This window comes from Mustela nivalis (genome assembly GCF_964662115.1).
Source record: "Mustela nivalis genome assembly, chromosome: 9".
In the NCBI taxonomy this organism is placed as follows: domain Eukaryota; kingdom Metazoa; phylum Chordata; class Mammalia; order Carnivora; family Mustelidae; genus Mustela; species Mustela nivalis.
Window position 1 is genome coordinate 74,944,301 of NC_139028.1, and position 25,978 is coordinate 74,970,278.

At 34.1% G+C, this 25,978-nt stretch overlaps 1 protein-coding gene and 1 pseudogene across 4 annotated transcripts in view; both read left to right on the forward strand.

Moving 5' to 3' along the window:
• Positions 1 to 25,978, forward strand: part of LOC309840766 (small integral membrane protein 14 pseudogene) — a 433,613-nt pseudogene that overhangs the window by 62,282 nt on the left and 345,353 nt on the right. The window lies entirely within an intron of this gene.
• Positions 1 to 25,978, forward strand: part of FAR1 (fatty acyl-CoA reductase 1) — a 64,699-nt gene that overhangs the window by 34,928 nt on the left and 3,793 nt on the right. For 2 of the 3 annotated variants that reach the window (XM_082683178.1, XM_082683180.1), the window contains 9 exons: positions 1,100 to 1,275; positions 7,494 to 7,673; positions 10,158 to 10,335; positions 11,432 to 11,476; positions 11,628 to 11,746; positions 12,872 to 12,939; positions 14,461 to 14,632; positions 19,628 to 19,757; positions 24,332 to 24,459. In XM_082683178.1, coding sequence (XP_082539304.1) covers positions 1,100 to 1,275; positions 7,494 to 7,673; positions 10,158 to 10,335; positions 11,432 to 11,476; positions 11,628 to 11,746; positions 12,872 to 12,939; positions 14,461 to 14,632; positions 19,628 to 19,757; positions 24,332 to 24,459 — 1,196 coding nt within the window. Of the gene's footprint in view, positions 1 to 1,099; positions 1,276 to 7,493; positions 7,674 to 10,157; positions 10,336 to 11,431; positions 11,477 to 11,627; positions 11,747 to 12,871; positions 12,940 to 14,460; positions 14,633 to 14,944; positions 15,117 to 19,627; positions 19,758 to 24,331; positions 24,460 to 25,978 lie in introns of all 3 variants that reach the window. The other variant, XM_082683179.1, reaches the window with a different exon arrangement.

The window sequence follows — 25,978 nt, forward strand, 5'->3', positions numbered from 1 at the left end:
AATATTACCCCTATTTTATTACCTTTAACATAGTATTTTAATTGTGTTTACGTGTCTGGCTTTTCCTGTCAGATTCTAAATAGACTGCGGGAGAGATTGTTGGTTTGTTTTCTCAGTGTCTAGTAGGTGCCTGGCTCATCTGAAATGCTTTGTAGATGCTTGATAACTAATACAAGAGCACATAAATGTTGAAATCACTAAATAACAGTATTGGAAGGGAACAGTTATATACATTAAGGGAGTGAAAATGAGCATTATATATGCTGTATTGATTTTCTTCCCAGATTGAGAATCTCTGCTCAAACTACAAATATGAACTTTAAATGAAGTGGAGACTCAAAGTATAATAGAGCAGTGATCTGGAGGTAGCATCTATATTTCTTTATAAAATCTGAGATGAAAAATTAAATTTGACTCACAGTTGAATGTGCCTTTACCCTATAATCACCTTAGGATCTAACTGTTTCTTAAGTTGATTTATTTCTTCAAGTATACTTAAGGAATATTGTATATATGATATTTCTCAAGTTTGTCCAGATTCTAATCTGCATATTTGCTTACCAACTTTTGTTTTCTTCAACATACTTACTTTTTTTCCCTTCTAAAAATGTTGTAGGTTTTACAGATTTAATATAGATCATGAATCATGGCATTTTACTGTAATCTACTGTAACAGAATAAAACCAAAATAAAATGAAGTGATAAATTAAGATCTGGATTTTAGAAATCTGAATGATCATTTTAAACATTATCCTGATGTCAAAAACAAAAAAATAAAAAAAAAACATTGTCCTGATATATATACTGCTTAAATCTATTCTGCGGGACAGTACAATATAATCTAGTCAGCAAAGGCATGGGCAATTCAAATTTAATTGCAAACTACCAGCTCTGTGTCTCTGAGTCCTCATCTGTAAAATGGGGATAATAATGTGGGTTTCATGGGGTATTTTCTTTACACAATGGAAGCAGTTAGGAATAGAAGTTTTAGGATTAACATAGTTGGAAGTTTTCAGAATAGCAATCCTTGGTGGGGTGCTGGTGGGCTTTATATAGAAAGTTGAAAAATACTGCCCTAACATTTTATCCCTTTGGATAGCTCTTTGACAGATTGAGAGATGAAAATCCAGAATTTAGAGAGAAGGTTATAGCGATCAACAGTGAACTCACCCAACCAAAACTGGCTCTTAGTGAAGAAGATAAAGAGATCATCATAGATTCTATCAATATTATATTCCACTGTGCAGCTACAGTAAGGTTTAATGAAAATTTAAGGTAAGTAAACATATGCATATGACATTTGAGCTTCAGCATCGTTTAAAAAATTTGAATTCTTTTTAGTGAAATCGTTCTGAAAGTGATATAAAACTGTTTGCTGGCCCTATGTTAATTGTGACTTTCAGTGTCCTAAAGAGTGTTAAGAGAATTTTCTTCTTGTTACCAGTTTAGAAACATTGGGCAACTAGTCTCTATATTAGAATAAGTTGCCTTGAATTTAACTGTAAGGCAGGGAAGTATGGAGTAGGAGAAAGAAATTTTCCTTTAGTAGGTATGTTGGTCTTAACAGCTAAATAGTGTTTGTTTCCTAAATAGTGTTTATTTCCTCTTTGTTTCAGAAGCCTATCTCTCAGTGGCTTTATTTTTTTATTCTGCGCATATCTATCTGAAAATTAGAAAAAAAGAACTCAGGTTTTGCAGAGTAAGGTAAAATGGCTTATAAATTTAAGTCATACCTTCTTTTTTTTTTAAACTTGGTAGCATTATTAGGGATAGGCAACAGTGGACAGAAGTTTAATTAGAAAAATAATTTAAAAAAAGAAAAATAATTTGGACTTCTGTCAGGATGCCTGTTTCAAGAAAAAATAACATTGTACATGTTGACGGTTTTTAAAAAATCTCACAGATCTGCATTTTAAATAATGGTTCTTAATTTAGAGGATTCTTTTTGATGATATGTTCAAAAATACTGTTTTTTAATGTTTATCTAATTGTATAGACTTATGCTAGTTAAAATAGGACAGACTTTTTAAGGATTTAAAATTACTTGAAGCCCTTCTTAAAATGTTTTTAAATTAAATTTTGTTTATAAAGAGTTTTTAGGGGCGCTTTGGTGGCTCAGTGGATTAAAACCTCTGCCTTCGGATCATTTCACGATCCGAGAGTCCTGGGATCGAGCCCCACCACCCTGCATCGGTCTGTCTGCTCCGCAGGGAGCCTGCTTCTTCTCGCTCTCTCTCTGCCTGCCTCTTTGCCTACTTGTGATCTCTGCCTGTCAAATAAATAAATAAAATCTTAAAAATAAAAAAAGAGAGAGTTTTTAGATTATTTCCTGTAAAGTCTTTAATGTAGAAGTATAAATCTTAATTGACATTTTATAATGTGACAGTTCAGCACCAAAGCATTACAGTAAGTTTTGCCTATGTCCCAGGTGAGGGCACTGTGATAGTCACTTACATTTCTTTAATAGTACTTTATAGTTTTCAGGGTAAATTTTTTCATTCATTATTTTATGCCATGCTAAGGTTACCACTGTAATATTGTGGGCAAGTCCATTTTATACTTGAAGAAGTTGATACAGCACTGTGTCCTGGATAGGACATAAGTTTTGGAATTATATACCTTAGCTCTAACTTTGAGTTTATCGTTTATTATCTGGTGATAATTATTTATTTACTTTCTAGTTGTTTTAATACAGCCATTATGTATTCATGATTCACAAAAGAATCTCAGTAGAGCTATAGTAATATTTCACTTTCACAAAAGGTATGTGTACATATATGTGTATTTATATACATTTTTGATACTTACCACTTACTGTCCTTGGACAGTATGATAACAGGTAGGTTTTTAGTATTAAATCATAATCTAACATATTTCCCTCCATAGTTCTAGCTTTCATTGTTTTTCATAACCAAAAGAAAATTCACACAGCCTTATGAAACTGTTTTAAAGAAAAAAAGGTATATATCTACTGGATAATTGTGGTATAGTCCCGATTAGCTTAAAGGGGGAAGTTGATTTGCAAACAGAACATTAGGGTGAAACTCCTCAAAGGAACCTTTACGGAGAACGACCAAAGTACAGTCCTTTCAGGGAATCTTTTCTCTTTTTTCCCCTTAGAGTAAGCAAGTCTACCATTGAGGAAAGGGTAATCTTTTCATTATTCTTTCATCTTTACTATAGATCTCATAGTGCAAGGAGGATATATAGAGGAATAATAAAATTTATTGCCTTGTTAAGGCATCTATATTTACTGACTTAATCTTAGTCATTACATAGAAATTACTGTTTTCTGTGAAGCAGTTTTAATGTATATTAATGTATAAGCATTGATATTGCAACATTAGATTTGGGCCAGACATTTTAAAATAGTGTAGGTTGGTGTATAATAACTGCTTAAAAAACACTCTTCATAGTCATTTTTAACTTTAGCGCCACAAATAAAAAATGGCACAGAGACTTTATTGCCAAGGCAAAAAATAATCCAGATTTTACTCCCAACATTATAACCCAATATTTTGGAAGAAGCCAAGAAAAATTGTACACAGATTCTTTTCGCAAAGTCCTTATAGTCTAAAAAGGGAGATAGATTTGCTTAAATAATTGTAAAGTAGAATAGAAAGTAAGGGGTCACTGAAGAGCATACATTAATTTCTGTGAGAATTGAGAGGTGGTAGAGCTCATTGATTTTCAGATCTGATGGTTTATAAGTCTTGAGGTGGGAAAAAGTGGGTCGATTAGGAATTGTAAAGAAATACTGACAAAAGATGAGAGAGTGATATTGAGAATAATGAAGGGAACTTCTTAGTTGATTCTGGGGTCTGGGGTTTCTAAGGTAATAAAGAAAGTAAAGGTAGGACAGTGGAGTTGAGAATAAAGGAGTGTCAAGAAACTAGAGACCATGATGAGGACAGAAAACAGGCTTACAGGGAGAAATGGAAGGGCAGATGGTATGGTCTGGGGGAAATTCTTAGTATGAGATTTCAGAGATGCAGCAATTTAAATGTGAGAACATGCGAATATGAACATATGCATATGGGAGTAGGTATTTTGAAAGGCCTGGAAGTAAAGATGGATGATGAGAAAGGAATTAAGAAGCTATTAAGTCTAAAGGGCACCAACTATCCCACTTCAGAATGCATTATATGAATCTTAGGGATTTCTGGAAAGTGTGTTAAAAATGCAGAATTTTAGACTCTATTTGCAAAATTCAGAATCTCTGGTTTGGGATAATACCCAGGAATCTTTATCTGTAATGAGACTCCTGAGTATGATTTTAAATTATAGATGTCTGGGTCCCCTACCATAAGATTGATTAATTGGTCCCTAGATGTCTGTATCTATGTCTTCATGGAATTAAAAAAAAAAATTTTAGCAATACTGATGAGATCTCATCTAGGAAGTATTTTCTTTGAAGTGGGGAAGGGGAAAGAGATATCAAAATGGTTTGGGGAACTTATTTAAAATATGATTTTTCAGGGGCACCTGGCTGGCTCAATCGGTAGAGCATCTGATTCTTGATCTTGGGGTCATGAGTTTGAGCTGCATACTGAGGGTAGAGGTTACATAAAAAAAAATAAAATCTTAAATATGAATATATATGTTCATATATATAATTTAATATATAAAACTATATAAATAAATATATACGTAATATATATAGTTTTCCAGGCTTCAATTCAGATATTACAAAGTGTCTGAGGGTGAGGTCCAGCAATCTACATTTTTAATAAGCTCTCAGGTGTTCGTCATGCCAAGCTGAGATCTCTGGTTTAAAGTCTTACAAGTATTACCAACACAGATTTTGAACCATCCAGGATATATATCTGCACAAGGCAGATGAAGATTTACTGGCAGTTCAAATAGAGTTCTTTCTTATTTATTTATTTATTTTTGAAGTGACTTCTATGTCTACATTAATGACGGACCATAATTAACAAAGATGTGTTCATTTTGCCCCTCCTCCAAAAGCTAATGTTATTTGAGATGATTTATGGCTCCATATAATCAAACGATGGGAATATTATTATTTTTTGGCTTTCTGATCTAACATGTCAGGGTCTCAGCCTAAAGTTCGTTGGAGTAGAAATTGAATGGTGGTAAAACAGAGTGAGATTATTAGCCTTGCAGAGATACTGAGAGTTACTTATGTAGGTATGTAATGTGCTTTCAGGTTTGTGCTCTCAGGTACAGGGGTAGCAGACAAGGTACAGGAATGTTCTCTCTGAAATTATTCCTTATTTTCAGTGACCCAGAAATTCTGTCACTGTCCTCAGGAACCTGTAACAGAATCCTTTGTGTACTGCTCCCAAAACATTACTCTCCCTTGCTTCATTGTTTTACAAATGCAAAAGAAAATAGCATATTGCCTTACAGTCTAGTGGACTGTATCCTCTCTGTGACATGTCTTTTTTGCTGAATTTCCATTTGAGCAGGTTTCCCCCCCTTAGTTAAGATAAAGAAGCAAAAAGATACATTTGTGATCTAAGACCTCAAACCAATTACTTCATTAAAAAAAAAAAAATACCTTCCAGTATGTTTTCATGAACCCTCGGATACTATTAAATTAAAGGAAAAAATAATGCACAGGACTTTTTCTCTCTTAAATTATTTCTTGTTCTTGGTGACCCAGAACTTGTTGTCCTGTCCTCAGGAACCTGTAACAGAATATTTTCTGTATAGTTCTTCTCACAACAGTACCCTCCCCATCCCCATTGTTTTCCAAATGTGAATAGATATCAAAGGACTGCTTTATAGTCAAGTGGACCAGATTCTATCAGTGACATATCCTGGCCTTTTAAAAGAATAGTTGGATTTTTTCTTCTTAAATACTGAAAATGTAAGAACTTGGGGAAGTTCCTAAAAACTATTATAATTTTAAAAACATTCCCTCGTGGTCTGTCTTTGAACATACATTGTTTTACATAAAATGTAAAGAAAGAGCTTCTGATTTTACTTAGGGAAACAATTTCCACATTTCTAATTCTTGTCATAGTTAAAATTTTTGTGATGTGATGGTATTCCACTATGTTGATACATCATAATATGTGTATAATATTCACTAGGTATAGCAAATTTAGGAAATTTTCATTTCTTTCTTTGAAAAATTACAGTTAGAACAAGTTTTTCCTTTGAGTTAATTTCAGTAGGTTAACTAGATTAGTAATTATTTCTGTACTTCCCGGTACTTTGTGTTAATCTCTTTTGAATCAGTTATATCAATGTGGTCACCAACAATGTATTACGTGGCCAGTTTTATTACAGTATTATTGGGGTTGAGTATAGCAACCTTTTTTTCGTTCAAATAACAAGTAAAAACTACCCACCAGCTCATTACCATTAGTTATATTTACTGAATGCCTGTTTTAGTGCCTGTTTAGGAATGAGTAATGCTAAATATTTGCAAGCTATTTATTTCATTTAATTTTATACAAATCCTAGTAGGTAGACTGTTCCCATTTACAGGTGAGGAAATTGAGGCCTGAGTGCTTGACTAACTATATAAGGTCCCTGAGTGCTAGCTCATGAGGAGCCCAAGTCAGAATTTGAACCCAGGTCTTATTCCAGAGTCTTGTTCTTAATCCTGCTTTACTTCACAATATATGTATTTTTAAAATATTCATGCAGATTTACCATGTTTTCATACTTACCATATAATTATTTTAAATGACTATTCTTTCGTTATGATAAAATACCTGCTTTGTTAAAGTTTATTCATTTCATTCATAGTAAACATTTATGTTCTCTAGGCTTTTGCTATTACTGGATGAGGCTTCATTATTTTTCTGCATATATATTTTTGCATTTGTGAAATTATTTACTTTGGATAAATTTCAATGAGAGAATACTATATAGATCATTTTTGTGTCTTGCATGTGCCTCTTGTGACAAAATATACCCATTTTATTATAATACACCTTTGAAATTGTAAGCTGGTCTTTAAAAAGTATTTGGATTAATTGCTACACAGGGAAATAGACATATTATTACTTGATTATATGTTAATATGACTTAATGTTTCTGAGTTTTCTTTGACTGTTTTACCTTTATTAGTGACTCTGCCTTAGCATTTTAAAATTACTTCACCATCCTGATTACTTATTTGTAATTCCATATCATGAAACAGTGTGTTTTTAAAAACCAAGGTGCAAGAGAAGTGTAACAGGACTTCAAAATGTATGTATAAAATCCAAAGACTGAAGTTACTTGTGTTTATTTCTGGGTAATTTAAAAATTTTAATTTTTTAAAAAATCCTAGTGTGAGGCTTCTTTTATAAAATCGGAATATCTTTCTTTTTAACCTCAACTGATAGAATAGATGTACTTTATAGTGAAATAAGATACAAGACCAGACCTAAGGGATCAGTTGTAAAGAAACAAAAAAAATCTCTGTCTACTGAAAATAAAAATATTTTAGCAGGTGAAATAAATGACTTTCTAAGTTTTCACTGGGAAAGCTTCCTAATTTTTCATTGTCACTTTTTCTTTTATAGAGATGCTGTTCAGTTAAATGTGATTGCTACACGCCAGCTTATTCTCCTTGCACAACAAATGAAGAATCTGGAAGTATTCATGCATGTATCAACAGCATATGCCTACTGCAATCGAAAGCATATTGATGAAGTAGTCTACCCGCCTCCTGTGGATCCCAAGAAGCTGATTGATTCTTTAGAGTATGTTTGTTTTAAATTGATACACATTTGATTTGATCCCCAAACCTTGGACCCATGTTTATCTATTTGTGTGTATTTCTTGGTCTATTTCAGTTTCTCTCTCTCTCTCTATACCTATGCGTATCTTTACATTTATCTCTTCTTTATTCAACCAATTATTACATATCTACTATGTTCTTACTGTGCAGATTTATTTCTGACGAGATCGGGCGCGTTCAGGGTGGTATGGCCGTAGACCAGATTTATTTCTGAATGACTGTTACTGAAGTCAGGGTGGATCTTTCACATTTGACCAGGTGTGAAGGTTGGAGGAAGGTCTCTGAACAACCCATCCATGATATTAGGGCCTCTAGCAACTATAAGAAGTGCCTGATACCCATGGAGACTAATGACTTGGCTGTTCAATGGCAAGGTTCTAATTGATTAAAAAATTATTCTTTTTTCCCCTAAGTGGAGAGTATCTGTGTAGAGGCCTTAAATTATTAGATGGTCCAGTCCCATTCCTTTAAATGACACTCCTAGTGTTGTTGTTTATTATCTTTCTAAGGATTAGGATCATATCAGCAATTATTTGAGAAATACTTGTGAATATTTGATAGATATGGCATAAGTGAAGTCAGCAGGGTCAAGATTTCATTTACTCGAGGCTGCACTTTCTCATCAGGTGAACCAAACAAATAGGATCAGAGCAAAAACAAAAAGAAGGGTCTTTTCTTCTTTAGTGGACTAGAGTTATGGAAAATTCTTGGTCCATCATATCTGAACATACTCATTAATCAACTCCAATAACAGCCCTGTGGACTTTGTCCTCCTTTGTTCTTCTCTGTTTCCCTTAGGTTTCCTTTCTTCTTAGAGATTCTATCTACTTTCAGCTCTGTCTACTGTCCCTGCTTTCTCAAATTATTTTTTTCCTAAGGATGCTAGAGAGTGTTCATTGTTTTCCCAAGTTTTTTCCTAGAATAAGCACATATAAGTTTTTTTCTTTAAGGCTTTCCTGCTGATCAGTCTGAGGAAGAAGACAGGTTATAAGAAAATAAGTAAGAATAGGAGTTTACCAAGACATTCTTACAGTTCCCTGTTTCTGTTTTCTGACTCCATTTCTCAGATGGTCCCAAATACTTACCTCCTTGTCCCCGCAGGTCAGTAGTCAGAAGCGTTTACTATCTCAGGGAAAAGTTGAATGCAGAAACTAAAGAATCTTTTTACTTTTTCTCTTTTTAGTGGTTGGTATATCTAAACATCTAAGTTGCTGAGAAAGCACTTGTAATTCTGTATTTCTTTTCTTTGCGCACAAAGAAATCTAGCTAATAGATCATTTTAGGGCAGCTCATAGATTGGCTCTGTAAACTCACTCCCAGTGATGAGGCTTCCTGGCTAACATCTCTCCTTGGTTTAGCCAGTTCATACTTTCTGCTATTGTTCTAGTGCAGCAACTGTTCCATTTTTTAAGACTCATCTCCACTGTGGAATTTTTCCTAAGTTGAGTAGCAACCTCCCTTCAGTTTCCCTAGATTCTTTTTCTTCCACACACAAAAAGTACTTCTACACACAGAAGAAAACTTATCTTGATAATCTGTTTTATGCTTCCTCGTCAGTTAGTATGGGTAGTTTTAGAGTGTGACATTATACTGAATGTACAACTCTGTATATAACATTATAGACAAGAAGAATATCTGAAAATAGGTACATAACGTAGTGGAATTGGAAATGTAGAATTGGAAAGATCATGGATTTCACCTAGCATATCACCCTCCTTTTACAGATGATCAGAGTAGAGCTTTTCTTCAGAGACACTACGAGAATTAGAGGAATTTTGTGACTTCATAGTAGGTTGCTAATTGAATTTTTATAGCATGGTTCAGTGCATTTTATCATTTACCTTAGTATTTGTTAGTCTTGCTGGTGAGAACGTAACAGTTTTAAGGGCTTTACATAAACTACTTAGATCCTTAGACCTTTTATATTAATTATAAATGTGTGTTCATTGCAAGAAATTAACATATGGTGCTGTTTTGGTGGTTGTATGGTGGATCTGTAATTCCTAATCTGAAACCTTTGCGGCCAGATATATTTTGGAATTTCTCTGGACGTCAGTAAGGAAATGTAATCTATGTACTCTGTACTAGATCCGGGATAGCACCCCTGATCAAAAGCATATGAAGTATATGAATATTTACCCTAAGTGGTACTTTTTAAAAGGCCATAAATCAGTTCAGATCAGTTATTACCACCACCGTATTATTTATGAAAGAACTCTGTTGGCTTTCAGAGCTTTTGGGATATAGAAATTACATATAACAGCTGTGAACTTGTAGTTGATGTTTAATGAAAGTAAGATTCAATTCCCTTTTTTTTTTTTTTAAGTAAAAGTTGTCAAATCATTTGAGTCAGCAACAGATATGTTGTATATGCAAAGTTAAGTGGTTCTGATTTTATAGTAAAACATCTGAAAATATTTTTGCATGCAATTTCTTTGCTAACCAGGTGGATGGATGATGGCCTAGTAAATGATATCACACCAAAGTTGATAGGAGACAGACCTAATACATACATATACACAAAAGCATTGGCAGAATATGTTGTACAGCAAGAAGGAGCAAAGCTAAATGTGGCGATTGTAAGGCCATCGATTGTTGGTGCCAGTTGGAAAGAACCTTTTCCAGTAAGTTGTGAGAAATCTTTGTGAATAATGGAATTGAGAATTTTAAGTCTTATCTTTGTATAAAAAGAGTTTGTTGTTTGTTGTTTAAAAAGAGCAGTTGTTTGAGCAGGTGTTATTTACTGTACCTGGCTTACTATGGCTAAATTGTTCTCATTCATAGAAAGAGACACTTATTGGTACTTTTTTGTAATATGATGCTGTGTATATAGAAATACAGATAAACATTTAAAAAATCTTAACTGATAATTAAATGAAAGGCTGCCATGTTGTCTGGAGTCAAAGTAGACCTTGCATTTTATGTTTTCTCTTTTTAACTGGCAAGATATTGGACTCTGACACATCAGCATTTGTTTTTAAAATTATTTACTTGGGTTTTTTTTTTTTTTTTTTTTTTGCACCATAGTTTCCCTTGTGGAGATGAAAGAAATAGAGATAAGATTATTCAGGAACTGACTTTATTTTGTTTGTTTTTGGGTACCAAAAAGAGGCAAGCCTTCCAAGCCTTCCCTGTAAAGATCATAAGCTTAGAAAAGCACAAGAGATTTCTATGATAATTTGCTATAGAAAAGCAGGCTATTAATGGTATTGGTGAATCCCTGGAATAAGAGAAAATAGATATAAACTAAGAGATAAATTGATGTACAAAACACCTAGGTCTCTGTAATGATAGTAAGTAAGAGCATCTTTTTTGTTGTTTTGACAGTGTTGTCTTTTCCTCTGTTTTATTCAGTAATTTTGAGGAGGATTTCCCATTTTCGCCTAATCTCAGGATGCTGCTTCAGTAAATAGAACAAAATCAAAGTCGAGTAGGTGTAATTTAGCTAAAATATTTGACAGATATAAACTCCTTTTTATTGAATTCTCTTTGTAATGAGTTAATGGAAGAGTAGATAACCCTTTGAAAATGACTTAATTTCACCATTTTCAGTATCAGGAGAACACTGCTTCTGTTATAGAAGGAGAGAAATACTCTGATCTGAATGCTGTCTTTTTTAGTTTTTAGAAGACAACTAAGTATATACATGGGGTTATATATTTCAAATAATAAATCTCTATAGTATTTCTAAGCTCCCCCTATTTTTAATTTTTGTATTAGGGATGGATTGATAACTTTAATGGACCAAGTGGTCTCTTTATTGCGGTAAGTAAAACTTATGACTTACTTAACATTCTGCATATTTTTCTGTTTTCTGTGTGCGTGCGTGTGTGTGTGTGTGTGTGTGTGTGTGTATGTATGTATGTATGCTCTCTGGCTTATAAATCTTAAGGTGTTGTTTTTAATTTCAACAAAGGCAGGGAAAGGAATTCTTCGAACAATGCGTGCCTCCAACAATGCCCTTGCAGATCTTGTTCCTGTAGATGTAGTTGTCAACACGAGTCTTGCGGCAGCCTGGTATTCCGGAGTTAATAGGTATATGAGGTGACAATGTCGCTTGTTAAATACATAGTAACTGTGAAGCGAAAACGGAGTTAATGGCTAATGTTATTAGTCCCTCAGTACTGATAATTTCCATATCGATAGGTACAGGTATTATCACTTCCAGGTATTATCAGTTGCAAGAATTGATTTAATCATAGGGAGTATTATAGCAAGTAGTCCCATCAGTTGTCATTAAGAATTAACATTAATTTCCATATACTATCTTTAGGATAGACAAGTTCATTTGGGATTAAGAATGAGAAAAACCCAAAACCCTGCTAACCCCCCAGGGCTTTTACAATCCAAAGTAAAACTTGGTATAGTCATATAAAAACCTGAAATTCTCAGAGAATGGCTTACATATATCAAACATGGCATACTAGAGCAACTTTAAAGTTTATTTATTTGTTTGTTTGTTTGAGAGACAGAGAGCCCATAAGCAGGGAGGAGGGGCCAGGGGGGGTGGGAGGAGACCCCCCCATTGAGCAGGGAGCCTGATATGGGGCTTGATCCCAGGACCCTGGGATCATGACCTGAGCTGAAGGTAGACACGTAGCTGACTGAGCCACCCATTTGCCCCACTAGAGCAAATTTAAGTAACTCAGGTCTCTTTTTAAAAGGGAGTAGTATCATTTACAGGTAACTCTTAAATTTTAAGCTTTTCAACATTTTTTTCTCTAGTCCATAAACTGCCCTTATTTTTTAAATCAGAATTTTATATCCTAAAAAAGGAGGGATATGATCATACGAGTATATTGTTTCTGGTAAAAGGGAACTCAGTCCGTAAGTTTTAAACTAAAACCTCTGGGAATGAGAAGGAGATAGGAAGAGCTGAGGTTGTTTGTCATTTTTGTTTTCCTTACATTTAAAAACAGATACTGCTGCTATTATAAGGAAGAAAAATATGAGAAGAGAAAAATACTGAATTATTTTATAATAATTTTTTTGGTGGGGGGAAGAGTGGTTGTAAATAGTCTAAGGATGCTTTTTGAAATAATCAGTGTAGAAAAGATACCCATTATCCTTATTTCTTCCTATTTGAATATTGTATAAGATTCAGATTGGGTAAGTTTGGCCTCTTTTTATGTTTCATTGCTTTGATCTTTGTCTTTGCAGACCAAGAAACATCATGGTGTATAATTGCACAACAGGCAGCACTAATCCTTTCCACTGGGGTGAAGTTGGTATGATTTTACCTGTGTTTTTGAATGTTAGAGTAAATATTTAAAATATTCGCTGAGTTTTTATGTTAGAATATACCCACAAAGCATTAAAAAGCCACTGAGTTACCAATTTATTTTTATTTTAATTGCCATGTTAGAGTATCTATACCTATACTGCTTTGTGGTCCTTAGTAGTGTTCCATAAATTAAAAAATATCCTGCAGTATATTCCCTCCTTGGCCCACCCTTTTCTGACTGTTACTGTTTTCTTGCTGCCATCTGCAGCATCCCTCACAGACAAATGCCCCTGGCAAGGAAACAGTGGTTTTTTCTGTCCCTCGTGGGTACTTTGAGTCCTGATGTTGTCTATCCATAGGCAGTATGACTTCCAGCTCTAAGAGTTGTTTTATCACAGGAGCCAACTAGCTCCTAGCTTCCTACCTAGCCAACTACCCCAAGAGTATTAAATTAAGGAGTCAGCAAGTAGGATATGATTTGCCAGAGTATTCTCTATTACATTTACTAATTTATTGAAATTCACAAATTAGCAGGAATATGTGTGTGTGCTATATTGCTTGTTCTAAAGTAGGCTTAATAGAACATAAAGCCTACTGAAATTGAATAATTTTTAAGTTGTTTATGTTTTCAAACTTTAAAGTAAGAGATATTGATGCCATTGATTTAGTAAGGGTCTTATTTTACCTCTCATTGGACAATTTTTGTTGCCCTTACAGAACAGTTTTGATTTTAAAGTAAATATGTCATTTGTCCTGGGGTTTTTCTGTGCCATTTTTATTTCAGTTTAAAGATTGGCCCTTATAAGAAAACCATCCAATCTAGGGTGATTTAAATTTTTTGATAGTTATTTAAATAGTATTTTTCTAAGGATTTTGAAACACTGAAATGAGTTAGGTTTTTGTAATCTCCCATTGTGTTGTAAAGTTTAGTAAAAATCAAGTTGAGCATTATTTTTAAGTGAATTTCTCAATATATGTTTTCATTGAAGTATTAACATAGCTAATAGGTTTGATTTTGTTGATATTGTATTATCTAAATAAATTACAGCAGAAATTAATTTTGGGTTGTTTTAAGCTTGTTGATGTATGTTAATTTGAGCATTGTGCAGCTTAATTATTTATAAGCAAAGGATGATGATTTTCCTTTTCTTTTTTAAGTAAGTATACAGTAATAAGAATCTGGAAAGAGGAACAGAAAGAAAGAAGCTATCGTGAGAGGTGAATTATAGAAAGTGACATTGTAAAATGACATCGGTAAAACATTAAAAGGATTTTTAAGAGTGAATTGTAGCAAAAATTCATTTATCTAATTAAAATTCATAGTGACAGTTCTAAAACCACTCGAGTTCAGCAGTCTAATACCCATATTCTCTTAGCTACTATCGAGAGTAGAAAAGTTTGTTTTTTAATTGAGCGAACTCTGACATCTTTGGTAAAATATTTTGCTTTGTAAAAACATGATTTTTTTTTCAAAACTTCATTACATGGTTATTATCAAAGCTGTTACACAACTTTTCTTCCTCAGAATACCATGTAATTTCCACTTTCAAGAGGAATCCTCTCGAACAGGCCTTCAGACGGCCCAATGTAAATCTAACCTCCAATCACCTTTTATATCATTACTGGATTGCTGTAAGCCATAAGGCCCCAGCATTCCTGTATGATATCTACCTCAGGATGACTGGAAGAAGCCCAAGGTAATGGTGACTAGCTCTGTCTTATCTGTTCCTCTGACTGTTAAACAACCCATGCTTACACTAAAATGCATATTCATTAACTCTGTATTTGTTTATGCTTATGATAAGGCTTAATGGCCTTTTGTGAATGAGAAGACTCTTGAAATTAAGACTTTGTCAGAAAAGCAAAGGTAGTGTTGTCACTTACTCTGATTTATTTTGAAGTTCGGATGATAAATTATTGTCGTGTGCTGAATTCTAGGTCTGACTTTAGGTATATTTTCTGAATAACAAATAACATTCAAAATGCTCTGACGCTTATTTTTCCTACAGGATATTATCTAAATCATTTCTTCAAGATGAATCCTTTAAACCAAGTGTTCAGGCGCCCCAATATTAAGTTGTATTCCAACAACTTATTGCTTCATTATTGGAAGGGTGTCAGACATACAGTACCTGCATTATTGCTCGATCTTGCACTCAGGTTGACAGGTCAGAAACCGTGGTAAGAAGAATAGCAGTAAATACACCTATGTATTGGTAAGGTGGTGGAAGCTTGCTGGAGAGACAAAGAAGTCCGCTAGCATGAGCTTTACCTTTAGAATTACTAACCCAATTAATCACAATCACAATCAGGATGCTAGGACATTTCTTAGAAATTGAGGATATTTGGGGAGGCTAATTGTGGATCTCATTCTTATTGGGGAGTTGATCCTCCAAAATCCCATATTAGAGGAAATGTCCAGCATCAAGGTTGTCATTGTTATTATAAGCTGAAATTGAGCCCCTCTCCCCTACCTTAAAAACTTAGAGGTGAGTCTATAGGGGATTGAGGGTAAAATGTTTGCTATGAGTGGATTGTGCAGTTATATGTGGAAAAACATAGAATGCTTCTAGAAAATTAATGGTCTGAAATATCTCAGCTGCCCATTCAGCTTATAATACAGTAATTACATTTTTGACTAATTTTCCAGATTGAGAATGTCATAGTTTAAAACAAAAGTTAACAAATGGGAAGCTTTCCATTTTCTTATGGTTGTTATATAGCCTTTCATTCTTTTTTCTTTCTTCTTGAAACGCCACAAACTTAAAGTCCTCCTACTGTCTTTACCAGAATTATAGTGCAATGTACCATAAATATATTTATTTTTTTTAACTACATTGGCATTACAGTGGAACCTTTGATTGGAGAGTTCAGGATTTGAGTATTAATGTATAAAGAAGATGCTGATTCCAGAACTTCCATCAACTGTTCAAAAAATAAAAGTGAGGTATCTGCCAGTTATAGTGTATCAGGATCTGAGTTTCTTACAGGGATTTTCTGTGGATTCAGTTGTCCATTATGTTCCTAACCCAATGTGTTAAATACTGAAACACGTGAGAGGTGTCAAATTGAACAACTTTAGTTTAGGTAAAGAAATACTTAATGGAAAAAAGATCCAAAGTCTATCAAAATTAGTTTCAAGTTTTTTGGAGTGATCTGCAAAATGGAGTATTTATGATGGGCAGCATCTTCCATGCTAAAAAGCAAATGTAAATTTGTGAGTGATGGCATTACATGCTCTCCTGATACTAATAAGGTTGTTACATATTAGAGCTGAAAAGTCAAAACTAGGTCAAAAAAGGAAAAGATAATAAACAGTATCACAAAGCCTTATATAGAAAGGAGGGCTTAATAAACTTAATGAACAAATAGCCAAAGTTTATTGAATAATTTATAGTAGGTGTTACTATATAACAAATTATCTCCAACTTAGTGGCTCTTAGAAAAGCGGAAATTACTTTATTATTTTTTTTTTCAGTTTATTGTTTCTCTCAGGATCAGAACTTCAGGAGGGAATCAGCTAGGTGGTTTTGGCTTGGGGTCTTTGTTGTGATGGAGTTGAAAAGTGGGGCTTGGGGTCTTTGTTGTGATGGAGTTGAAAGGGGGGCATGCAGTGGAAACACCTTGTGTCGCTATCTCTTCATGAAGTGTCAGGATCTCCTCCTATAGTCTCTTTTCAAGGCCTAGTGGTAGCCTTAGGGGAAATGAACTGCTTACCCAGTGACTGAAGGCTTCAAGGAGAGGTCTTAGAGCAGGCAAGTGGAAGCTGTGTGCATCTTCTGACCTATCCATAGAAACCATGCAGCACTACTGCCACCTCATTCTTTGAGTCACATGCAAGTCACACAAGTCCTCCAAAATTCAAGGAAAGGGAATGTAGAGAATGTTCAAGATCATGTAAAACTTGAGCAAGTTAGTTGAAAGATATTGTTGAAGCCATTTTGGAAAGTGCAATTGGCTTTAGTCAGCCTTCTGGCCACAACAGTTCTTACTCCTCCCCCATGGAAAATACACTTACTCTTTCCCCCAACCAGGACCTTTCTGGCACCTGCTTGAAGCCACCATTAGGTCAACTGAATCTGGCGCAATTATAGTTGAGGCTTTTTAGGAGTGGTTTTGCAAGTGTAGGCAACAAGAGCCAGAAAGGTTTTTTATTTAGGCAGTTTTATTAATGTTAATTACAAAGTCTTATCATTTATATTCTTTAATTTGTTCAGATATTTACTGAACAAGGTACTGGGCTTTATATCTTATATTGGGGCCTTAATATAATGCCTCCTTCTACATTAAAGTAATGTTAATTGTGTCATTCGTGGTGTCCACTTTATACATTTACATTCTGTGTGTCAGCTAGATAAAAATCCAACTTCCTCTGTTTCTTGACATAATGATAAAAAGTGCCACTCAAACATGTGTCATAAGGAATCCTGGGTAACAGTCACTGGGCACTAGGATGTATGCTATTATTACAAGTGGAGGCAGTGTAAATTATTGACTCTTACTCTTGGAGTGCAGTAGATAGTTCATCACTCTTAAAAATGACATTAGAAAAATGGTTCCATAGTCCAGTTATTTAGCCTCATTCTAGCTTAACTTCTCTGAATCTGATATTTTTTATCTTTCTGGTTGTTAGTGGAGGACAGTTTTGGCCTCCATCAAGGAACATTTGAAAGTATTCGGGGATGTTTTTAGTTACTACAACTGGGGAAGGTTATGCTGCTAGCATCTAATAGATAGAGCCGGGGTGCTGAACATCTTACAAGTATAAGATAGCCCTGCCACCACAAAGAAGTATTTGGCTCAGAATGTCTGTAGTGTTGAGGTTGAGAATCCTGGGCCAGATCTTGCCCTACTCTAAAGGATTGTGATGATTTTTTTGCAGGTTCCCATAATAAAGAATAAATACATACTCAGAACATACATAGTCATGTGGTCTCAGAGGGGATCTGCTCATAGGGCATTTGAACGAAAGAGTGATTATGCAAAATTTAAAGTTTTTTAAATCTCCGTAATATTCAATCTGATACTTTTATAGCTTGATAAATATTCTGTGAAGGTCACCTGGATGTGGCTTTTCAGATTTCCTTTTTCCCCTCCCAATTTTTTATATTTTTGAATGCCTGAATCAGTGATTGGTTGCAGGGTAATTCTGTTACTTGAGTGAATCTGAAGATAAGATTCTGAAGATAGATGAGAATTGTCAGTGAAAAAGAAATTAGGAAGAGGAACTTGTTAAGATGTATGTTGGAAAATGATGTTAAGCGAATACATGTATGTTGTAATTCAAGTGTACTATACTGGTTGTATAGAAGATGTTGATTTAATTACAGACCTGTTATATCTTTTTTGTTTTTGTAATAGGAAGAAAATGGTCTAATCTCTTTTCTAAAAGGAGCATGTCTTGGTTCCCCCCGCCCCCATGTGCTTTCTATGTGTCTGAACTATTCCTGTCCAAATACAGCTTCAGTGCTCCATAATTCTTCTCATGTTTGACAGAAGTTTTATTTTGAGATTATTTTCTTGCATGAACCACAGTTTTTCTTTGCATAGTCCATGTTGCCTCATTTTCTTGTAGTATTCTGGATTCAGGATTTCTTTCTAAACGTATTGATTGTGTCCTCAGAATTGTTGAGCTAATATTACTGCTTTGACTTTTCCCCATTTCTGATGTTCTAATTTTCTCCCATTTTCCTCATTTCTAAAACCCCTGATTGGGTACTTTCTAAACTGTGTAAATGCTAATCCTTATTGTGGAAATACATAAATAGAATTCTTTTAAACTATTTTTCCACAAATTATTTTTCTGTTTATCAGAGGCCAGGAATTTTGGGTGTGTGTTTTGTTTCAGAAAGTTCTTTCTTCCCTTTTCCTACTTATCATAGGTAATTTTTATATATAGATATTACTACTCTGGTTAGTGTTATGATATCAATGACTTACAGTGAGCCATGACATTATAAAATGATAGATTTAAAAATTAAGGCCCCTTGTCCTTTTTAAAAAAGAACAAATAACAAATACCAAACTTTCTTATTTCTATGAGGATGGATGATGGGGTCTGGGGAGTTAATTGAATATCTTGAATATCTATCTCAGAAAGTTTCAAGCGGGAGTCATTGATTTCACAGCACATTCAGACAACCAAGAGTGGTACCTTTCTGTGTTAAAGAGAAAATTACTTTAAAAGATTATGTGGAGAGAGTTGATTAAATGGCAAATATTTCTGTATACTTTGCCTCCATGATGCTAAAGAGTTGAGCATATAATGTAACACCATATGTTATGAATTCACAGGAAATCTTAGTAATTGTAGCTGAACTAAAATGTGACTGAAAAACAAAGAGCAAGGGAATACCAATTGAATCCATTTATTTGCTTAGGATTATAGTAGAAAATTTGGCCTCAAAGTATTGTATTTCCTTTGAAAATTAATTTTATATATCAACAAAACTTTCCTTAGGCAGCATTAAATTCATTTGCTGCTGCTAAAAATTTTTTTCCATATTGGATTTATAAAATGTTCTTTAAAGATACAGAAATATTCTTACTCTCTGGTAGTTTGGTATGCTTACTGAATTACGTATTATAATTTTACTGTTTCTATATCAGTATAGAAACTGGTACCCTGGGTGGTAGTGAGATTTTTCTAATCTATGCAAATTATGAATCTGCCCATTTTTCTTACAATGCAGGATGATGAAAACAATAACTCGTCTTCATAAAGCTATGGTGTTTCTTGAATATTTCACAAGTAATTCTTGGGTTTGGAATACTGACAATGTCAATATGTTGATGAATCAACTAAACCCTGAAGATAAAAAGGCAAGTATTTTCTGTTCCATATTAGAAAATATGTAGTATACTAATTGGAGAACCATTAGCAACCTGAGAAATAATTGGATATTTTCCACAATCAGTATGCAACAAGAAAGACATTTGACCTATTTATAGTGTCTCATTAAAGCTTCAGTTGTATTTGGTGGCGGTAAAATAAAATTGCTTGATCGTAAAATTTTTAGTGTAAGTATTCGCGAGTGGCAGAGGTGCTTCCAAAGTATGATTGAAATGTTGATTCTTTTTTGCCCTTTAGTCAAATTTATAGAAATTTGGACTTTATGCATTTTTCCTTCACTTTGTTTTTTTCAAATTTCAAGGAAATAAAGTCATCTCCAAAATTGTTTACTCATATATTCTTACATTTCTTACCACTCCTTGTTTTGTCCTCTGTTAGTTTGAGACTTAAACTCTTCATGTGTGTGTTTTTTTGAGGTTACCTTAGATTTTTTAACATGCATACCTAACAAAGTCTAATTAAAGTTCTCTGGCAGTCCTTTAGCTGTGCCTGAGCCATCCCACTGAATTTTTGATTTCAGGTAATTTCATTTTTAGGGGTTTGGTGTATCTTTCAAATCTTACATTTCTTAAATAATCTTTAGAATTTTTTTGACACATCGAAGATATAATTGATTTAAATTCTATTTCTGATAATCCACACTCCTAAAAGCTGTGCAGCTTAGCATTAGCCACTTCATCTGCCCTTTAAGCTAGGTCTCACTTATGGCACCTTGTTTCTTGTTTCTTACTGTTTGACTATAAATTCACATTCTTTGAGGATTTCTGTGGGAATTTTTTGGAGCCTGTGTTGAAATTGCAGTTTACCAAAAAGGATTTGCCCTTGATTCTGCCAGAAGCCTAGGGACTGTTCGTGTTAACTAGCCAGGTGACATTAACGGGTCCGGACCCCTTTGAAATATCTGATGAAGTTTTTAGCACAACTCAGGTGAATATGGGCCTTCAGTAGGCTGGTTCATGATTGCAGTTTCTCAAAGGAGATTTTGTTTTTTACCTTCCCAGTTGCAACTTCCTTTCTCATTCTACTTCTTTCCTTAAAAATGTTAATGTTTTATTTAATATATCCAAAATATATGCAATCTATTTATTTATTTTTTAGATTTTATTTATTTATTTGACAGAGAGACATCGCAAGTAGGCAGAGAGGCAGGCAGAGAGAAGGGGAAACAGGCTTCCTCGCTGAGCAGAGAGCCCGATGTGGGACTTGATCCCAGGACCCTGAGATCATGACCTGAACCGAAGGCAGCTGGTTAACCCACTGAGCCACCCAGGTGCCTGTATCATGTAATTTAAACAAAAACTTAAAAATTACTTAAAATTTAAAGAACTATTTAAAGGATATTATACTTTCAATTTTTTTTATATTGAGCCTTTGAAACCCAGTGTGCATTTTACACTCTCCGGCACATCTCAGTTCAGACCACTTTTAAGTTCCCAGAGATGTGTGTGGCTTGTGGTGGCTACCATATTAGATAATGAAGATTTAGTCTCATTGTACTGGTTGTGCATGACAAAGGCATCAAGAGTGCAGTTTTTCTGTCCACATCTGTGTGTGGTGGGTTTACTTTTTTTCCCTGCCTTTGCTCTGAGGCTACAGCTTTGGGATTTTTATCTTTTTGCAGAAGTGTTCTATAAGACTCCTTAACTTATTGGGCCATAGGCTTTATAAGCCAGTCTTCCTCCTGGCTTACAGCCTTCAAAGCAGAAGGTGTAAGGTATCAGGGTCCTGCAGATAATCTCAGGTGAGAAGATTTGTGGCTTCTCCTGATCCTTATTTTCTCCCTTCCCATCTTCCCTCCCCCCATCTTAGTGCACAACACATGCTGCCCAGTGGATTTTCAGAAAGTGAGCACCCAGGTGAAGAAATAGAACATTATTATCCCCAGAAGATCCCCTCGTGGCCCCTTGTAATCACTTTCTCCCAAAAGTAACAACTATCTTGAATTCTAACACTAAATGGTAGTTATAAGCATTGTTGGCTTTGGGCAAATGTTACCATACAGTATTTTTTCTTTGTTTGTGGCTATTAGGAATAATAATTTGAACCATGTGCATATATTTGTTACAGGATATATTCTAGAAATAGAATAGTAGCTAAGTCAAAGCTTATTTGTATGCTCAATGTAGCTGATAATGCTAAACAGTTTTCCAAAGTAGTTGTACCAATTTACATTTTAAGTGGCAATTTATGAGAGTTCCTGTTAATATATATCCTCTGAACAGTTGGCCTTTTCATCTTAGTTTTTAATTTTAGCCACTTTGGTGGGTGTATCGTGGTATCTTAACGTAATGTTAATATGCACTTCATATTACATAAAAAGTTTTGTGTAGGAATGGCAAAAGTTATCAATAATCCTGCTGAACATGGGCTAGAGATGAACAGTTCACAGCAAATAAATGCAAATGATTCTTAACCATTCAAAAATATACTCATCCTCACTCATAAAAATGGAAATGTAAATTGAAACTAGACTGAGATATTTACAGTTTGCAAAAATGCAGGCCTTGCCAGCAATACTGCTGGAAAGTCTCTGGCCAGTGGGAGCTCTCATACATTGTTGGTACAAAGGTATATCTTTCTCTCACCTTGTATTTTCAACTTTTCTGTATCTTTATCTTTTAGATATTTCTCTTATAAGCAGAATAGAGCTTTATTTTCAGTCTGACAATTTTGGACCCTTACTTGGAAAACTTAATCCATAATGTAATTTCTGATAATATTTGATTTAAATCTAACTCTTAGTGCTTTCTATTTGTCTTATTTTAAGTTCTTTCTTTTTTCTTTCTTTGAGGTTATTTTTTACAGTTTTCTATTTTCCCATCTGTATCAGTTACATAGAAGTATATTAGTTGTATTGGTGGATTACTCTAGAGTTTACAGCAGCCTTCCTTACTTTATCAAGGACTAATATGATACTGGTACTACTGCCCTTTTATGGATAGTGCAGAGACCAATACGTATTTTAATTCTGCATGTGCGTTATAGGTCTCACAATCATTATTCTTACTGCAGTCTGTGCAGTAAGTATTCTCATAGATTTATCAGCATCATTGCTCTTCATTTCTTCTTCTATCTATAGACTTCAATCTGGAATCATATGCATTCTGCATAAAGAATACCCTTTAGTGTACTTTCTCTGATGTGAGTCATCTGCTGATGTCACATGGTCTCAGTTTTTATTCTTCTGGAAACATCTTTATTTGTCAAAGATATTTATACTGGTATAGAATTGTATGGTAACAGTTTTCTTCGAGCTCTGGAAGACATCCTCTCAGGCTTTTGCCTTCCATTGCTTCTTTTGAGAAGTCACTGTCAGGTTTAATACTTGTGTCTTTGGAGATAATCCATAACATCTTTTTCTGCTGTCTTTGAAATTTTCATCTTTGATTTTCAACAGTTGCTCTCATGTGCTCAGATACATGTGTGTATGCGGTGTGTGTGTGTTTTGAGTCTTTGGCTTATGTATCGTTGTGTTGGGGAAATTTCCGACTGTTGTCTTCTCGGATAGTACTTCTGTTCCACTCTTTTTCACTTTTCCTGTGGGGATCCAATTACACATATGTAATGACTTCTCATAATATCTGAAGTCAAGTCTCCATTTTAGTGCAATGTTACTTTAATAGTTTATTTATGGTAGCTTTTTTTTGGTCTACAACTTGATATTTTCAGATAAGTGATGGTAAATACTGAATAATCTTGTTTATTAATCCAAAAAAAGTAATCTGATTCTGTATGGAGAAGCACTGAGTAGTACACAGCCCTCTTATTCGGTCATGAAGTAGCATTTTTGTAAAGTTTTCTTTTCTAGATTTGTTCATTCTTTTTATTAAATGGATGTTACCTAAACTCCTAAGACAGTTTTCACAATATATTCTTTCTCTTGATGTCATCACTGTTCTATAGGAAAAGTAGTCTGAGTGGTATGCAGGGTGTTAAAGAAGAGTTACTGTAGATAAAAGAAACTGGAAATAAATGTATTAATACATGTGTAAAGTGGTGAGTAAAACAGATTATTTGGACAATGGAATTTTACCTTTTTTTTTTTAATGGTACAGGTTTCTTTCTTCTTACACTTCATATACTTCTCTTTAAATGCTGACATGAGTTTTTAGATTATCTTCTGAAATGTTTCTGTGTTTAGTGAAAGATATAAAATAGGGATAAGAATTTCTTTGTGAATAGCAGTAAGATTTTAAAAGTTAATATAAACATTTTGTAATCTTGTCATGGTCAATTAGCTTTTGAAAAAGTATGAATTTGGGACACCTGAATGGCTCAGTTGATTATGCTTCTGACCACTGATTTCAGCCCAGATCATGGATCTCATGCATCCTGAGATCAAGCCTTGTGTCAGGGCTCTGTAATCAGCGGGGAATCCACTTGGGTTCTCTCACTCGCTCGCTCTCTCTGTCCCTCTCTATATGCCTCTCTCTAAAATAAATAAGTCTTTAAAAATTTTTTTTTAAATGTGAATTTTTGACTAGTTATGAAAAAATTATTCAAGAAATTAACCAATAGGGGTTTTTTTTGTTTGTTTCTGTAGACCTTTAATATTGATGTACGGCAGTTACATTGGGCAGAATATATAGAGAACTACTGCATGGGAACTAAAAAATATGTACTAAATGAAGAAATGTCTGGCCTCCCTGCAGCTAGAAAACATTTGAACAAGTAAGTTTTTTTTTACATCAGCTTGATTTCAGCTTGTCTTTCTTATGAAACATTACAAAAAAATTTTTTTTGTAAGCTGGTATATTGAATGAAAGATACTGCTAGTGTAATATATTGCATTTAGGAAAAGTGCTTACCTTTGGACTGAAACTATGGGAGTTTTAATTTAGCTCATGATTGTTGAAACTTACTGTCAATTTATACTGTTCCTAAGCACTAATTTCAGGTGAAATTTAGTTTTGAAAATCAGTATAATCTTTCCTTATATTGCTACTGAAGAAGTAAATATATTAGGAGAAAATAAAGATGTATTTTAAACTAGAGGTAATTTAAAAAAACAAGCTAGAGGTAATTTGTTTGAAGGGGTTTTCGTTGCTTTGTTTTGGATTTTTTTTTTTTCCCTAGTCAAATACATCTTTGGAAGGGAAAAAGAGATAAAATAATACATCATTCAGAATAGGTTTTTCTTTATTTATAAAACCAGAGTTGTAATTATTCCTTTAGTCTCATTATAAACATAATATGTACTTATTGTTCTAAAACTCAAGATGACACAGGAAAAATCATTGCTGTCTCATAATTCAGAGATGCAGTTAATTTCAATAGTAACCTCTTTTCATTTGTAGTGTTTTTGTAATACAATTTTTATAATAGTTTTTAAGACCTTCAAATCATTCTTCCTTTACCTCCAACTTGTATGAGGCTCTGCAGGACAATTCGTTGCATGGCTGAGGAAAGTGAAGCTTAGGAAAGTAGTGTTTGCCTAGGTCATTTGTGTTAGGTGGCAGAGGAAACTGGAATACTAATCTTTGACTCTTAATTCAAAGGTCTTGTTTTTTATATCCATGTATATTATAGTCCTATCTTGGAATGCCTTGAAGTTAATGGAATTTATGTAGCATTGTTACATACCTGAATGTTTGTATTCTTTTCTAACACCATTAAAATTATAAAAAAGTGTTTTGAAACATGAGCACAGTAACATTAAGATTACTCTTTGAGAATGGGAAGTTTCTCCTCTGTAGACTAGTGCCATGGTTCATTCATGGATGAGGATTTGTCCAGTTGGCTTTTGATCATGTGACTGTCACCTACCTATAACTAAAGAAGTTCACTTGTCTGACAACTTGGAAGTTGTTAAAGATGTTTAAAATGTCTATGTTATCTGGAAGCTGATGTATATAATGAGCAAATCTTTTTAGATTAGATGGAAAGCTCCAGAAGTACAAGGGGCATATCTGTTTTACCTACAATATACTTAGTACTGGTCACATAGAAAGATGCCCAGATATACTTGTTGAATGAATAATTTGCATCCCAGATATACTGTTTTAAAAAACCTTTGTGTTACTCATTGTTAATAGAGGTACTGCATTTGATGGACTACATGGTCAGGTCTGACTTTTGCTAACTTTCTAACTTAAGGGCTTCTAATTAATTTTTAAATAGGTTTCAGATTAATAATGGATTTGAAAACTGAGCATCGAGTAATCTGCCATCCAACAATATTTTATTCTAG